This window comes from Grammomys surdaster, unplaced genomic scaffold (assembly GCF_004785775.1).
Source record: "Grammomys surdaster isolate TR1022 unplaced genomic scaffold, NIH_TR_1.0 125979, whole genome shotgun sequence".
NCBI lineage: Eukaryota > Metazoa > Chordata > Mammalia > Rodentia > Muridae > Grammomys > Grammomys surdaster.
In genome coordinates, this window is record NW_021620795.1 from 4,348,010 (window position 1) to 4,366,425 (window position 18,416).

The 18,416-nt window shown below is 42.8% G+C and overlaps 1 protein-coding gene across 2 annotated transcripts in view; it reads right to left on the minus strand.

The window, feature by feature from the left end:
- Positions 1 to 18,416, minus strand: part of Cacna2d3 (calcium voltage-gated channel auxiliary subunit alpha2delta 3) — a 793,771-nt gene that overhangs the window by 384,749 nt on the left and 390,606 nt on the right. For both annotated transcript variants that reach the window (XM_028754076.1, XM_028754077.1), the window contains exon 10: positions 1,127 to 1,216. In XM_028754076.1, coding sequence (XP_028609909.1) covers positions 1,127 to 1,216 — 90 coding nt within the window. The remainder of the gene's footprint in view (positions 1 to 1,126; positions 1,217 to 18,416) is intronic.

Here is an 18,416-nt window from a genome sequence, read left to right on the forward strand (position 1 = left end):
AGAGAGAGAGAGAGAGAGAGAGAGAGAGAGAGAGAGAGAGAGAGAGAGACAGAGAGAAGGGGACAGACAGACAGGGTACAGAGGGACAGAGAGAGGAAAAACAGACTGACTCCTGGAGCTAAGGTTGGCATTGAACTCACTTTATAGCTGAACATGACCTTGAACTTCTGATTCATCTGCTTCTATTATCCAGCTGCTAAGCTTATACTTGTATAGGTGTCTTCCCCCATGCACAGTTTACATACTACTGGGTTGTGAACCAGGACTTTGTGTATGCTGGCAAACACTTTACTGGTGCATCCCAGCTTCAGTAATATGAACTCTTGTATACATTCTAATCACCTGTAGCCAATGGCCCCTGGGAATGAGGCAAGAGGAGCTGGCTTTGGGTATGTAGTGGAGAAGCTGAGTAGACACCTTCTTCCCTGTTTTTCATTTTCCTCCTTAGGACGAAAAGACTGGTTTTGGATTGAGACCAAAATGGCTTTATTTGTGTCTGTGCATGTCATTGATAAAAGAAACTCTAGGTGTTGTGACAACCCTTGACTCAAGATCCAGTGTGGCTATGCATGAAAAACCCAAATCTAGGCTAGGATTTCACTGGGTAGCAAAACAGAATCATGGAAAGCCCAAACCTGGGATCCAGATTGATTATCTCCCACACACCAGCTGTACATTGCTGAGGGACCCACTCCCTGACCCTCCAGCTGTGCATTGCTGAGGGACCCACTCCCCTGACTCTCCAGCTGTGCACTGCTGATGGACCCACTCCCTGACCCTCCAGCTGTGCATTGATGAGGGACTCACTACCCTGACCCTCCAGCTGTGCATTGCTGAGGGACCCACTACCCTGACCCTCCAACTGTGCATTGATGAGGGACCCATTACCCTAACCCTCCAGCTGTGCGTTGATGAGGGACTCACCATTCCGACACTCCATTTGCTCACTTGCAAAATGACAACAGCCTTGCTCTGCACAGGTGACATCCTGATCCAGGTGTGGTGGCATCCAAGTTTGCACCTGTTGTTCTCAGACACCCCAGGACAGAATATAACATTGACCTCAACCGTCTACAAATCCTGTCAAGTGCTGAGCCTGAGAAAGGTGGGTAAAAGGTGTACTTACATCGCTCAGTATGTTGAAGGCTTCATTCAGTGCGATATCCAGCATTCCAATCCCTTTGGCAAAAAGTTTGTCCAAATGCTCCCTGAAGTGCTGAAACAAGAATGCAGAAAAATCCATTAGAGCTCTGTAAGTGTCCCCTCTTCATGGAACCTCCTATCAGCTCATTGCCCAGCTCCTCTGCCATACCCCCGACTGCTTCTGGGGCTCAGTATTGATGTCATCTCTTCTCATCTTACTAGGCTTCCTCAGGCCATTTGCTTCTCAGACCAGTCCATAGAGCCTCCATTGTGTCTTAATATGCTTCTCTGACCAGAATACAACTGCAGGACTTTATTTCATCTTACAACTCCCAGGACAAAAACCATCACTGAAAGAAGGCAGGGCAGGAGCTCAAGGCAGGGTCCTGAAGCAGGGATTCTGAAGAAAGGCTTTTTACTGTATTGTTCCTATGACTTATTTAGATGCTTTCTCATAACCCACAGTGGGCTGGGCCCAACAGCATCAATTATTAATCAAGAAAAGCCCCTCAGACTTAGACATGTCTACAGGCCATCCTAATGGAGGCATTTTCTCAATTGAGGTTTCCTCTTTCCAGGTATCTCGAGTGTGTATCAAGTTGACCCCAGCCCATTGTGGGTGCTGCCACCGTTAGGCAGGTGGTCCTGGGTTGTATGAATAAGCACCTAAACAAGCCATAGGAACAATATAGTAAGCAGATTTCCCCTAGGTTCTCTATTAACCAGCACAGTTTCCAACCTCAGGTTGCCACCCTGTGCACTCAGATCTAGCATGCATCCAGCACTCCTGATAAGCAGCTATCTAATTAAACTCTACCTCTACTCAAATCTGGTTAGTTCTTTAAGGTACATAGGACTCTGTCTCCTGAGTTTATCACACAGCAGGTACAAACAGAAGCTGCTCAGTTAGATACATCTGAAGTGTAAGAATTACACAGATCTTATCACAAAGCTGAACTCATGGCAAAGTGGAGAAGACTAAAAACCCAGAAGACCTTCAAGGAGTGGTCAGAAAGGGGAGGAACTTCCTTGGTAGCAGTCCAGAGTCCCTTATGTTTATTCTTGTTCTGTCCAGAAGTCTAGCCTCAGCCTTATAAGAAAGTAACTTCAAAACTCTTCAAAGAAGCATGACACACAAGAAACCATGTGTCACACAGCATGCTTGAGTCTGGACTTGACTTTATTTATTTTGGAGGTCTGTGCTGAGGATGGATCCTAGGCTTACCCATGCTAGGCAAGCACCCTCCCACTGTGCTACATCCCCAAGCTCTGTACCAAGAAGTTGGTCCTTAACTGGGTCCTGGGCTGTATCATTATGGTTAGGCTCTGCTTTATGAATCCACCTGGTGTCATAGCCATCACATGCCCAGCAGTGCTCAGGCACACCTGGTTCTACTGCACGGTTACCATTTCATTCTTCATTTGATCCATGTGTAGCTATGTGTTACATGCTGCTTTAGGCAAGGGCTCCTTTTATTGTTGGATATGGAGAGTCAAAGGGAATAAATACAGCACAGAGGTAGGCTCGGTACTCTTTGTAATGAGGTCAGTTAGTTTTGTTTAGTTTTTTTTCCTGTTATAAATATGATTTATACATTACATGAAAAATACATTGCCTCTGAGAAAGAATTTCCAAATAGTGCAGGATACAGGATCCTCTTTGATTCTTTCTCCTCTCCCTTATTCCAGACCATACCTTTCTTTCCTACCCTTAGCGTAAAAGAGATCAGCTCACTGCTCCTAGAGCTGCAGTTAACTGTCAGCCTACACAAAAGTGCCTTCCAGGAAACTATATCCCAGGGTCTTTGTTCACTGATTGCTGCTCTACCCGCTGCAGTAGCCATGGGCAACCTATAGCTACTGACATCTAAGCTGAATTAAAATTACCCACCATTAAAAACCTCATTCCTCTATAGCTCACACCACATTCTCAAGTGCTCATTATCCCCTTGTGGCTAGAGACTACCTCCCCATCAGTGCTTATGAAAGAACATTGCCATCATTACAGAGAGTTTCACAGATAAGGGCTAATCTGAAGATAGGAGAGTCAGAGTAGCCATTTTGGCCCATCCTATCAATGATGAATGGTGAGTCTAAGCCTAATGTAGTATGATGATGAGTCTTGGATGTCAAGTTGACTGAGTGTGGATTCCACTAAAAAATAAACTGCTGGGCATACCTGTGAGGGATTTTCTTGATCAGGTTACTGGAAGTGGGAACTTCTGGTGACAGCCCAGGTAAAAGGAGGTCTGAGGGAAAGCTTTCCTTCCTCCCTGCTTGCCTTTTCAGTTTCTTTCCCACTTCACCAAGCTTTTCAGGCCTCTAATCTAAACTGAAGGCTAGTGGCTCTACATGGCTCCCCTACACCTCTAGTGATGTCTTGGTACACCCACAATACCTAAACTCATGGGATGAGTACCTACCTGGCTCTCAGCCTCTGCAGTGTGAAAACAGCTATTGTTAGATTGCTCAGACTGTATCCTGTAAGCCAGTCTAACAAATCCCCATTCCTTCTATCGGTTCTGTTCCCCAAGAGACCACTTATTAATGATACAGATGAGGACCCAGGCACCTTTTTCTTTCTTATGACTCTATTATATCATCACATTATATGTGGTTTGAATGAGACCACTTTCTCATTTTATGTCCTAGTTTCATTTCTATTAGTGTGATTAAAATATCTTAACAAAGAGCAACTTAGTGGAGAAAAGGTTTCTTCACCTTACAATTCCAGGTTGCACTGAGAGGAATCGCAGGCAGGAACTCAAGCAGCTAGTCACATCATACCCACAGTCATGAGCTTACTTCTTGGCTTGTTTATATGCTTTCTCCTATCTTACACTGTTTAGGAACCTCTGCCTAGGGAATAGTGCTACTCACAGTGGGCTGGGTCTTCCTACATCAGTTAACAATCAAGAGAATCCCACACAGATATGCCCATAACGTCAGTCTGATTTAGCTAATCCCTCAGTAAGACTCTCCTCCGAGGTGGTGCTAGGTTGTCTCCAGCTGACTTTTAAACTGACAAGTATAGTATCCCAGACCAAGAAATGGGTTCATTTATGAATACCACATACTGTCCTACAGGGGCATTGAACCAGGACTTGTACTGTTATGTAGGAGAGGGCTGCCACCCAGTAAGGCTGCTGAGACATCAAGGAAGAAACAGGGGTTCCACCAGCCACCAGGTCATTGCAAGAGAAGTCCATGGTGGAGGGAAAAAGACTAGAATATGACAACGGGGTTTGACCTCTTAATACAGATATGTTCAGCCTTTTCAGATGAATAAGTCAGCACACATGCTGCTTTCTTTATTCAGTTTTAGTTAAGTGTGAAGTTCTATAGTGAGAGGATCTGTGTGTATCACAGCAGTCACAAAGATGCTTACAGGCAAGATGATACCTTGGCAAAGTGGCCCCATGATTATATGGCCCTCAATGTCTCTCCTGTGTTCCCCCTCCTTTTGTTGAGGGTTTTATGCATGTACACATACATGAGCACAGGTGTGTGTGTATGCACAAGCATGTGAAAGCCAGAAGACAATTTCAGCTCTCATTTCTCGAGTGTTGTCCACTTTGGCTTTTGAGACAATATCTCTCTCTGGCCTGGAACTTCCCTAGTAGACCAGGCTAGCTGGCCTGCATAGGTATTCACCTGCTTCCACCTCCTTAATGCTAGCATTCTAAACATGTGCCAGCACATCAGCCTTCTTAACGTGGATTTGGGGGGATTGAACTCAGGCCCTCATGCTTGCAAGGCAAGCACATTACAGAGTTATGACCCCAGTCCAAGTCCCATCCATCTTTTTAATCACTGCCCCTATACCTTGCTACTCACCAACTGTCTGTTCAAGACAGACCACAAGGTACTTCTGCCCAGTGGGAACAGTGAGTTAATAGCCACTGCTTTGGTATCATGGCACAGAGTACTGAAGACCAATGCTAACCATGCATACCCTAAGCATGCTGTCTGGGAACCAGCAAAGGTACCAGGCTCACAATTCTGTATACCCTACTCCATACCAGAATTCTTTTCCACTCAAGAGTATGGTCTTGGTAAAATTCAGAAATGGTTATATTAAATGCCATCACAGTATTACTACTGTGTGTATTAGCATAACTGAGGCTCATCCCCTGAAGATCCCAAAACAGGAAAACATTCAACTAGAAGCTCTTGTCCTTTATGTTCCTAGAGACAATGAAGCCTTGGTCTTGCTGTCTGTGAAATGGCCATGGCAACTGCCTAGGTGGTAGATGGAAGAAAGTATATCATAGCTCAAGGGTACAGGAAGAATTTCTGTCCCATCCAGTCCACATCCTGCTAGGCTACTGAAGGTAATACTATACTACTACACCTATACTACTAGGCTAGTGAATGAGTCACCAGAGAGAACTATGGTATAAGAAAACAATATGACATTGTTTTCATTTCAGAATCTCTAAAAGACTGTGTCCCATGCCTCATAATAGAAAGTGACCATTACATCACAGTGCAACAGAGCTGCTATCACTAAGAAAGACAGGGTGTGTAGAGGGCACAAGGGCTCACAGGAAGTACTCACAGGGAGTAGTAAGAGAACCATGAATATTGATCATGCAGTGATGTCTCCTCAATGGAGGAGATAAAATCAAACACCAGCATTCCACCCAGAAAGCTGAGAGTGGAGGTAGTTAGCAACCTGGTAACCTTTGTTATCTGAAGGGACAGACTTCACCCGCATTCCCTGGAATGATCATTCCAGACTCTTCTACTCCTGGACCATCACCCATTCTTAGAGGAGATGTCACAGGTACTTTAAGGCATGCTGACTTCTATGCCATTAGTCAGAAACCACACCAGATTCTTTTAGCTATACGATCCACTCTCACAATTCCATGTACTTTGTAAAGGAGTTTCTATGTCATCACACTGTAAACATTATTTACACATAGAATTGGACTTATGGTTGCCTGAAAACCTTTTCCCAAATTGTACTGTGTTTTACATATGTTGACAATGAGGTGCCTGGCATTAGACTCCCTGAAGTTTGATCCATGTTGACAATCTAAACTGGGATTTCATTATCTTTGTGAGACTCACTTCCCTGTGTGATACCTACAGAGACCCCTCAAGGGTGCTTATCCATGAGCTGCCTCAGTGACTTATCTAGGACCCATTCAGTGCCCTGCTGAGGATGCTCAGAAGAAGAAGTGATTTGGATCGAGCTAAGGTTCTATAGGTGGGCTCTGTGAAGTCTAATCATAAGTTTCCTGCTTTAGGATGCTGCCAGCCCATTTCCATGTTCTCTAGCTGTTCTCACGACCATGCCATGGTTACAGGCATCCTTCCACACACATATTCTGTGGAAGCTTAATTTAGAGTTCTATAAAAGTTTCCAAATCTTGCACAGATAGAAGGAAAATCAGGATGCATTAGGGAGGATTATTATCAATATTTAAAGTTTAAAAAAGAAAACTAGAAAGTTGGTGGCTATAGAGGTGACTTAGTTCTTAACATACTTGTATCAGAAGCATGAGAATCTGAGGTTAGCTAGAATACAGGGGAAGCAGAGACAAGAGGCTCTCAGGAGCTCATTGGCCAGCTGGTCTCGTCACTTGGTGAACTACAGGTTTTAATAAGAGACTTTGTCTTAAAGGGATAGCAGATAAGAAAGATGCAAACATTAGCATGCACACACACACACACACACACACACACACACACACCTGAAATGTTGCTAACTACATGATTTGCAGCTTTATAATACAATACACCTCGGAAAATAACATCCTGCCCTTCAACGGCCAGGTTGCTTTAAGGGAATATAAACATGGTTAATTTCACTGACCCACAATCCCCCAAGGGTCCTCAGAAGCCTAACTACAGCAGAATAGAAGGTTCTAAATTGCCAGGCTGGGAACTGCTCAACAATTGTGGACAGAAGGTGGCCAGTCCCCATGCTTTTTCTAAATTAAAATAAATAGTTTGTGGGAATTAGCTACAGCCCTGTCATATTATTAAACATCAATAAAGGAAGAGTAGGGTGCCTTTTTATTTTTGCTTCAGATAATTTATGTGGCATATGCTGCTGCCCAGGAAAGGGCCTGGATTCCAAAGCAATTAGCACAGCTTACTGCCTGGGGAGATAAACCTGCATGGTTCCCCATGCCCTGTGCCAGCAGGCACCATGGAGCCTGCTTATCTCCTTCACACAGTCACCAGACCTCAGCCAGTGGAGGGCTCTGGGACAATGGGCTTTCCTTCACCCGCATTTGATTTGTTAGAATCATACTGATAATTCTCTCAGACAATGGCACTCTCATGCTTCCCAGTCTGTGTGTCTAACTTTCTATTGGTGTGATAAAATTCCATGATCAAAAATAACCTGGGAAGTATCTTTTATAGTTCAGGTTTCTATTGCTTTGAGGAAACACCATGACCAAAAAGTAAGTCAGGGAGGAAAGGGTTTCTTTGGTTAATACTTCCACAGCACAGTTCATCATTGAAGGAAGCCAGAACAGGAACTCAAGCAGGGCAGGATCCTGGAGGCAGGAGCTGATGCAGAAGCCACAAAGGGCTGCTGCTTATTGGCTTTCTCCCTATGGCTTGCTCAACCTGTTTTCTTATAGAACTCATGGATATGAGCCCAGGGATGACACCACCCAAAATGGGCTGGGCCATCCTTCATCAATAAATAATTAAGAAAATGCCTTACAGCTGGATCTTATAGAGGCATTTTTCTCAATTAAAGTCCCTTCCTTTCAGATAACTCTAGTTTGTGTGTCAAGTTGACATAACACTAGCCAGCACAGGAAGTAAAGGGTTCATTTTACTTTACAGCTTGTAAGTCTTTCACTTAGGGAGACAAGAGCAGAATAGAGATCATTGCTTTGCTCTGCCTGATTTCTTATAGTACCCAGAACCCCAACCCAGGGGTGGTACCATCTACAATGAGCTGGCCCTTTCCATGCCAATCATCAGTTAGGAAAATGCATCACAGACTTGCTCACAGGACAATCATTTTGGGGGACGCTCATTTTTCAACTGAGATTCCCTCTTCCAAAATGACTATAACTTGTGAAGTTAATATAAAACTAGCCAGCACACCATGTAATTATTTTAAGTGCCCAAATCCATTATCTCCAGGCCAGGAAGTCAAAAGTGAAATGGCCATCTAGAGGCAAAAAGCTGTATACCATCCAGAGTCCTTAAGAACCAGGGGCTCTGCCCTGGTTAGTTTTATTTCAACTTGACATAAATTAGAGCCATCTGAAAGCTGGGTACCTCAATTGAGAAAATGCCACCATAAGATCCAGCTGAAGGGAATTTTCTCAATTAGGGATTGATTGGGGAATATCCAGTCCACTGTGTGTGGTACCATCCCTGGTCTTGTGGGCCTAGGTTCTATAAGAAATCAGTAAGAAGCACCTCTGCCTCTAGGTTTCTGCTGCTTGAGTTCCTGTTCTGATTTCCTTCAATGATGGATTACATTGTGGAATCAGAAGCCAAATAAACTCTTTCTTTCCCAACTTGCTTTTTGGTCCCAGTGTTTGGTCACAGCAATGGAAACAGTAACTAAGATAAGCTATAGTAAGAGATGGATAATACTTTGGGTTAAGAGCTATGAGGTCTTTGAGTACTGTATTCCTCACTTTCATACTCAGTCATGGTCAATGTTAGCTGTAAATTAACCGGAATGTAGAATTACCTGGGAAGTGGACCTCTGGGCATTAACTGAGCTGGGGAGACCCAAGTGCTGTGGATGTCACTGGGACCTGAATTATATGAACGGACAAAGAGCTGAGCAGCAGCATGAGCTCATAGCTCTCTGCTTCCTGACTGAGGATGCAATATGGTCAGCTGCTTCCAGTTTCTGCTGCCTTCATTTCCAAAACATGATGAGCGGGAAGCCAGAGTAAAAATTTCTCCTTTAAGATGTCTGTGCCAGAATGGTTTATCACAGCAATAGGAAAAGAATCTAGGACATGCCATTATAGAAAAGCAAGATTATTGTCTACTTAAATTATGAGACAGTTTCAGAAATTTGCTTCAGCAACTCCTGCAATGGTGGCCAACACACTCAGAGTGACTGAAACTATATAAAAGAAAGTGTGGGGTTTCTGTATGCTACTTCACACCATCCTCTTGATGATCCCCAAAGAAGAACATGCTACATTACTAGTTTGCATTAGGCCAATGGGGACTAATCTAAAGAATAAAGAATATTTGGCCCACAATGACACAACGTGAAGGGAGCCCCACCTCTACAGCAGGGTACCTTCTCAACACATTCCTGACATGGGTCGCTGGCTTGGTGGTTAGTGTTTTTAGCCAACTTGATTGGATATAGAACAAACTAAGATGTGAGCCTCAGGCACACCTCTGGGACTTTCTTGATCAGATTATTAAAAGTGTGGAGATACACCCTAAATGTGGGTACTATCTTTAGGTAGTAGCTAGAAAGATAGGAAGTCTCAGAACACAAACCTTTGCCTTGTCCCTGGTTGGCTTCAGGTTGCCTTTCTGTCATTCTGGCAAGTTCATTAGGCCCATTCACATCTTACTGTCCAGTTCATCTACCCTGCTGCCACTGCTGCCACTTCCAGTGATATCAGATTCCATCTTTTCCACCACTCCAACCTAAACTGAAGACCAGGAACTCTCCAGGAATCCTGAAGTGCTTTGTCATCCACCTGGGACTGACGATGCATCCAGCCTCATGAACTGAAATTCTCACCCTCTCTGGGCTGAGAAGACAGCCAAAGTCAGACTAATCTCCAACTCTGTTTCATACTGGCTAGTCTTCAAATTCATTTCTGCTTTAATGTCACAAATCATAGTTTACTCAGTGCTAAAAGCCCCTAAAGACTTAGGGAAATGCCTCAGGCAATTGAATGTGACAGTGGAAATGTGTCTGTTCCCCTCAACCCTGACTGGTGAAAAAAAGGCACATGATTTGACAAACTAGAATCACATAAGACAGTCTAATAAATCCCCCTTAATATATATCCATTCTATTTGTTCTCTTCCTCTAGAGAATGCTATGAAACCTGGCAAGGAATAACATGCAACAGGTACACAGGGACTTTAGCCTGAAATCTGTAACTGTGACCCCACGATTTCATGGGCAAGTATACTATGTGGTGATCCATGTGTGGTGCTTGGGTGTATGGCTCTAGACTTTGCTTCCCTTGCCCTAAAACTCTTACTAAGTTAATGTTTGGCCATGTGATTTATAAGTGAATTCCCATGGACCCATGGGGCAGATGACAGATAAAGACCGAGGGAACTTGTTGTGCTTACTGTTTCAGTCACACAGAGCATATCTAACACCCTGGGGGCACAGGTAAGCAGGTTCAGAACACCTGTGTCTTTCAGTGTACTTGGCTCTAGTAGTTAACATGTATTGTGACAGTCAGGTGGCTCAAGGAGAGGGAGGAAATAAAAGCAGGGAAATAATAAGGATGGAAGGGAAAAGGAGACCCTCACACTGGAGCCTCAGTGGAGCCTGTCTGACAGTTCAAACAAACCAGCAACTCTGCACAGTCTCTCTCCCTTCCAGGCTACACACACAATGTTCTAGCAAATTTATCAGGAACCCCATTTAAGGGAATGGACATGTATCAAACTATGTGATCCTAGAAAGCACTTGTTTTTTTCCTAAGAGATTGTAATTCCATCCAGGGCACCTTTGACACTACTTTATAAGCTCACTTAATAAAAAAGAGGAGAAATTGGGAAAGGTTTCTTAGCAGCTATTTAGGCTGTGTCTTGACAGCAGTAAGGAGCTATCTGTGTCTAACAAGGAAATTGACAGTCTCCCTTGGGAAGTCTATACCCACACTTGGCTGGGTCTTTCTGATACCCTCATAGTTAAATTTATATAATATATTTAATAAAACCTCCAACTCTGTTTCATACTGGCTAGTCTTCAAATTCATTTCTGCCTTAATGTCACAGATCTCAGTTTACTCAGTGCTAAAAGCCCCTAAAGACTTAGGGAAACTCCTCAGGCAATTGAATGTGACAGTGTGGAAATGTGTCTGTCCCCCTCAACCCCGACTGGTGAAAAAAGGTACATGTTTTGACAAACTAGAATCCAGACTTTCTAAGAGTGCTGTATTAGTTCTAGAGGAACAGAACTTATAGAATGAATGAATGAATGCGCGCACACGCATGCGTGCACACACACGCACACGCACACGCACACATTCTAATAGTTCAGTCCATGAGGCTGGATATAAGAGCAAGCAGGCAAAGAATGAAAACTTCCTCCTTCCATGTCCTTTATATAGGCTGCCAGCAGAAGTGTGGCCTATATTAAAGGTAGGTCTTCACACCTCAAGAAATCTGGATTAACAGTGGGTCTTCCCACTTCAAATGATTTAATTAAGACAAAAAAAATCCCTCACAGTACCCAGTGGCTTAAGTTTTAGTTAATTCCAAATGTAGTCAAATTAACAACCAAGAATAGACATCGCAAGTCCACCCCTTGTCAACCTGAGACATAATCATTTCTCCTTATGTCATAATGAATTTTCAAGTGAAAACAATAACCACATCATACTCACACCTGAGATAACTATCCCATATGCAATTGCAAACACATATTTAACCAGGTCATGATAGCCTGATACAACTATACCTCATCCAACCACAAACACATTATAAATTTTAAATAGGTGGCTCTTTCAGTGTCTCAAACTTAAACATAATAACCACTGATATTCTCTTAACTGATGTTACATTACATGATAAAGAAATTGAGTTAAGGAAACACAAATATCTGTACAAATATGTTTCCAACAAAATAGGGCAGAAACACTAATGGCAATTATAGTTCTCATTTCTTCAACTAGTTATATGGCCTTAGCTGGTGGTTATAACACTTGCCTCTACTACCCACTCTCTATCTCAATTCAGCAAGAATCTCAGTAGGTCTTGGCTCTTGTTCTGGAGGAGTGGCTAATATCTTCATCCCTGATGAGTTTCTGCATTTTGTTATCCTCTCTGGATTAGGCTGTTGAAGTTTCTCATTGACTTTAATCACAGGCCATAGTAGCACCAAGAAATGTACTAAAGGATCTTCTGTGCTTCAGATGTGAATTTTCTTGCCTCCATTGTGGAAACTCAATTCAATTTTCCCAGGGCAATCTGGATCAGTCACCCCTCCTAATACTGTTATTCTTTTCCTAGCCTTAGTTGGCTTAGAGGTATCAGAAGGCCAGAGTGGCCATGGGAAGTCTTAGCTTCCAGTTCAATTGAATGCTTATTGAGTTTCCTGGCAGGGTTGCTCCCCACTCTGGAGTCAAAACTAGCCCAGTAGAACTTACAGCCATGAGAATAGGAAGCAAAATTTTCCTAGTGGGTCACTAGGGGTGATAGTGAGTGGCATTCTTCTCTTTTCTATACTTTTGATTCCTGGACCTGTGGGTCTTTGCTAGGGAAAATCAGTACCATATATTGGATGCTGAGTGAAAGCATATACTGCCCTCTGGAAAACCCTACCCCAGCTATCCAGGCTGCTGTTACCTAATGTGCACTGTAACTGTGTCTTCAAAAGACCATTCCACCTTTCTATCAGCCCAGCTGCTTCAGGATGGTGGGAACATTGTAAGACCAGAGTTCTATGGCTATGGCTCCACTGTCACATGTCTCTGGCTGTGAAGTGAGTTCTTTGGTCAGAAGCAATGCTGTGTGGAATGCTATGATGGTCAATAAGGTATTCTGTTGGTGGACAAATGATGGTTTTTGGCAGAAGCATTACATGCAGGAAAGGCAGATTCATGACCAGAATAAGTATCTATTCTAGTAAGGGCCAAGCATTATCCTTTCCATGGAAGAAGAGGTCCAATGTAGTCAACCTGCCACAAGGCTACTAGCTGGTTAGCCCAGGGAATGGTGCCATATGTTGGGCCCAGTGTTGGTTGTTTGATGTTTGCAGATCTGTCATTCAGCAGTAACTGTAGGCAGATCAGACTTGGTGAATGGAAGTACATGTGGTTGAGCCCATAAATAACCCCAATCTCTGCTACTATGGCCACTTTTTTCATGAGCAGTGACAGTGATGGCTGGGGAAAGGCTAACTATCAACAAAATGGAACATCCCATCTACTTGATTATTGAATGCTCCCTCTCTTGAAGTCATCTTTTGATATGAATTTACATGAAACACAAGTATCCCATATGTTGGCCCACTTGGAGAGATGTGTTCATCTAACTCTGCCCCAGATGTCTTTTTTTTTTTTTTTTACCAATTTTTTAATCATGGTATTTTGAAGTCCCTGACCATCTAACAGATCTATTGGCTACAGCCTATAAATCAGTAAACAATACCACATCTGGCCATTTCTTCATCCAAAAAAAATATTTGACCATGTATACTGCCTGAAGTTCTGCCCACTGTAAAGACTTCTCTTCACCATGTCTTTTAGGGTTGCCCTAGAAAAGGGCTGTAATGCTGTAGCTATCCACTTCTGGGTGGTGCCTGCATAGTGTGCAGAACCATCAGTAAACCAGGTCCTTGTCTTCTCTTCCTTGGTCAACCAATCATAGGGCACACCCCCATCATGTTACAGGTACATGCTTGGGAGCAGATGACATTGTAGCGGGAGCAGAAACCATAGGCAATTGGGCAACTTCCTTATGTAAGTTGCTTATGCCTTCAAGACCAGCTTGGGCTGACCACAGAATACCACTTGCATTTGATAATAGATTGCTGCTGTGCTCATTCAGTGGGTCAGATAATATCCACTTTATTGATGGTCAGCTTAGGTTGCATTGAAACTTAGTGGCCCATTGTCAAAAATTGTTTCTACTAAGACCTAATCACAGACCAAGAGCTGTCTCTCAAAAGAAGAATAGTTGTCTGTAAATGATGGTAGATCCTTGCTCTAAAAATCCCAAAGGTCTCTTCTTTGATTCACCTTTTAGGGGCCTGACAAAGGCTCCAAACAGCATCCCTATCTGTCACTGACACTCCTATTACCATTGGATCTGCTGGATCATATGGTCTTAACGATAGAACAGCCTGTATAGCACCTTGTGCTGCTGAAGTGCCTTCTGTTCCAGGCCACACACAAAGCTAGCAGCTTGCTGAATCACCTGGTAAATGGGCCAGAGTAACACATCTAGGTGAGAAATGTGCTGCTCTAGAATTCAAATAGACCCACTAAATGTGCTTCTTTCTTGGTGGTAGGAAGGGCCAGATGCAATCATTTATCATTTGTCTTGGAATGAATACTTTTGAATATCCCACACCACTGGACTCCTGAAGATTTCATTGAGGTAGAAAGTCCTTGATTTTTGGTTGCATTTATTTTCATGCTGTGATGTGCATACATGTTCCCTACAAGTCCAAAGTGGTTGCTACCTCCTGCCCACTTGGTCCAGTCAGCATAATGTCATCAATGTAGTGAGCTAATGTGATATTTTATGGAAGAGGTGGACTATAAGATAGATCCCTTCAAACTAACTTATAAAACAGGGCTGGAGAATTAATATACCCTCAAGGTAAAATCATAAAGGTATATTGCTGGCCTTGCCTACTGAAAGCAAATTGCTTCTGGTGGTTCTTATGGACAACTACCCAAAAAGGGGAAATTTGCTAATCGATAGCTACATACCATATACCATGAGATATGTTAATTTGTTCAAGTAAATAATGACGTCTTGTATAATTTCTGGATTTGGAGTCACTACTTGATCGAGTTTGCAATACACAACTATCATTCTCCATGATCCATTTGTCTTCTGCATCAGTCACATAAAAGAGTTAAATGGAGATGTAGTGGGAATGACCACATCTGATTCTTTCAAGTCTTTGAAAGTGACACTAATTCATACAGTTTCTCCAAAGATGTCATACTGGTTTTGATTCACTACTTTCTCTGGAAGAGGCAATCCTAAAGGCTTGCATTTAGCCTTTCTAACCATAATAGCTCTTACTCCAAAGGTCATGAAATCAATAAAATTATGCCAACTTCTAAGTATATCTACCCCAATTACATATTCCAGAACTGAGGATAGCCACAAGATGAATAGCCATAGGGCCTATGTGAGTCAGACTTCAGCCAAAACTCCACCCATCATTTGACCCACAGAAGCCCACTCTTTACCTGGAGGGCCACGGTGTTTATTGTGGCTCACAGAATCACTGGTAATTCAGAACAAGTACCCAATAGACCCCAGAAAGTTAGATTGTTTCCTCTCTGCCAGTGTACACTGACCCATGTAAAAGATCATAGGTTCCTCTGGGAAAGGACTGAGGAAAAAGAATTGAAGAAGAGTTAAGAGGAAAAATATTAGGTATTTATCAAGGTCCTTCCTTAGGATAACCTCAGTCCCTTCATTCAAGGGGCTCTGGGTCTGCAAACTGCCTCAAGTCTGGAAACTGATTCCCAGGCTGAGATTCCCTTTTGCTGTGAACTAATGGAGCCTCTCTTTCATTTGTTCCAGAAGTTTTCAATTTATACAGAACAAACAAAAACTGCAGTAGGATTCTCATTTACTTTATGTTGGGAAGCACCATGATTAATTAGCCAGTGCCAAAGGGCCTGTGCTGCCCATTATGATACCTAAAGATTACCCTGCCTTTAGTGACTCAGCGCTGTTACCTTGCCCCTGCCACTTTGGGGCCCAATATAACCCATTGCATTTAATTCACCCAACTATGCAGCAGAGTTTCCAATCCTCGGATCTGGCATAAGGAAAGGGGTAACAACAAGATCCCTCAGATGTGCTGGTGCTCCTCTCATGCTTTTGCATCTTATATTATTAGTGAAGTGCATGTCTTTTGGGTCTTCCCAGTGTGGAGAATTAAGTTTTATACATACCTACTCTAGTGTTGCGATTTCCCCAAGCCTTAAATATCCTCCATTGACACTAAGCCAAAGGATATCAGTCATAACCAGCTCCTTTTCAGTAAGCCATCTGTTGAAAACCTTTGACTTTTTTTTTTTGTAATGTCATTACTTTAACAGCCAACACCTTCTGAGGCTGGGATTTGAATTTTCACTGAAATTTAGCTGACCTTATAATAAGGGCTTCAATTTGATTTCACAAAACTTGAGCTCTATGGCTGCTGAAGAGAAGATTCTCTTCCAGGGCACACTTAGAAACATTTTTGCTGTTTACATAAATCTGGAGATAGTCATTTTTATCAGTGAGTTTACTGTTGCCCTTCACCATATTCTGAGATTCTAGCAGTTCGTTAATTTTACCACAGAGGTCACTCATTTCCTTTGTCAGTTTATCCAGAGATGCTAGGAGAAACTGACCAGCATCACCATTTTTCTTACTTTTCTACAAATCATCACAAGTTTTATATCTAGTCACCAAATCTGTTGCCTTTCACAATTAGTGAATCAGGATAAACAAATACATTTGTCTCCTTATGTGTTGTAAAAATTGTTCACAACATGGACTTCCAGTACTCTCCAGGCTTCTAGGAAAGGCTTCAGTAACTGTAGGTGTTGGCAAATTGAAAAGCCTATTCCATATTGTTAAAATATTCATTTTTATACTTCTGTTGTTCTAGAACCACTTCTGCTACCAAAATCTGTATTAGTCAGGGTTGTCTAAAAGAATAAAACTTCTAGAATGTGTGTGTGTGTGTGTGTGTGTGTGTGAGTGTGTGTGTGTGTGTGTGTGTGTGTGTGTGTACATGTAAAAAGGGATTTATTAGAATGGCCAATGGCTGTGGTCCAGCTAGTCCAAAAATGGCTGTCTACCAATAAAAGGTCCAAGAATACAGTAGTTGTTCAGTCCACAAAGCTGGATGGCTCAGCTGGTCTTCGGTATATACCAGAATCCCCAAGAAGTAGGCTCTCATGCCAGTGAAGGAATGGACTTGCCAACAAGATCAAGAACAAGCAGGCAATGAGAGTAAGTTTCCTTCTTCCATGTCCTTTATACAGCTTGCCAATAGAAAGTGTGGCCCCAATTGAAGGTGGATCTTGCCACCTGAAAAGTTCTGAATTAAAACTGGGTCTTCCAACTTTAAATTGTTTAATTAAGAAAAAAACTCTGTCACCTGTATACCCAGATGTATTTAACTCCAGATTCAATCAAATCAACAACCACAGAGCCAATCACAATGGCCTTGTAGTGGTCTTCCAAGTTTTAGTCCCAGACTCAGATGTAGTACCACATTCCTTGTGACAGAAATGTGGCTTTTGGCAGTCCTTCAGCCAAACAGATGAGTGGTCTACCAGCCATCATGGCTGTCAAGTTTTACAGGGCTCTACAGTCCAAATCAAAACCACAAAGCCCATCTATTAGAGACAGGGGCTTCCCAAACCTACCTTCTAACCTGATTTAGTTACTACTAAGAGTAGGTTATTTACTGTAAACATAGGTTCTCTGTGCTGCCATGTGTATTCCTAGGCTGATTCTCCTAGGCACCCATTTAGCTTGAGAAATCCCCTGGGTCAGTTCCATAGCCATTTTAGCAACATGCCTGAGGAATATGGGGCCAGGTATTGTCAGTAGATTTTACAATAGAAAGGCACACATCTGTGGCAAAGCCACCTCCAAACCCAGACTCTAGTAAATCAGGCTACCATTTGGTTTCCCTGGGAGAAGTAGAGACATGGTGTTTCTCAAAACTGAAAATGGAATGATCCAAGAAAGTTAGCAGAAAGCAGTCAGCACAGCTGTTTGCAATTTGGGGGAAAAACACAAATTTTGATAGAACTGCCCTGAACCCATCTAGGGTCTCCTTCTCATTGTGGATAACAAATCAAAGTGTCGAAAGGCAGCAGCTGTTTAAAGCCAGTGCCAAATTGGACACAAGATGGATCTCCTGGACATGAACAACGCATGGTACTTCATAACAGGTTCCTCAGTTCAGCTCCAGCTTCATTTCCATGGCAAAAGCACTAATTATTCCCTGTAAGATGATGGCAGTCAGCCCAGCACAGGAGACTTTCAACTGGGGTGTCTCTCAAGTGGACCACCACATCTACATCAGCCCCTCCTCTCTCGGAGGAGACACATTAGTCACCTTACCCAGTCCATCAAAGACTCTAAGAAGACCTGATGTCTTACTACTTGTGAGACCACCTCAGGATCCACATGCTGTGAAGAAAGACACAGCCCACTGGCATCTTGACAGGAGACCTGCTTTGTGTTCCAGTACAGTATGGCAGTGGGTGTATGAAAGAGCAGGCCTTGCCCTTCACATCTTCCTGGCATCTCTGAAGGTCCAAGTTCATCCTTTATAAACTATAGGAGGGTCTTGATTTGATGTAAATGTGTTTCTTGAAATAAGAATGCTTTCATGAGCTGGGGTG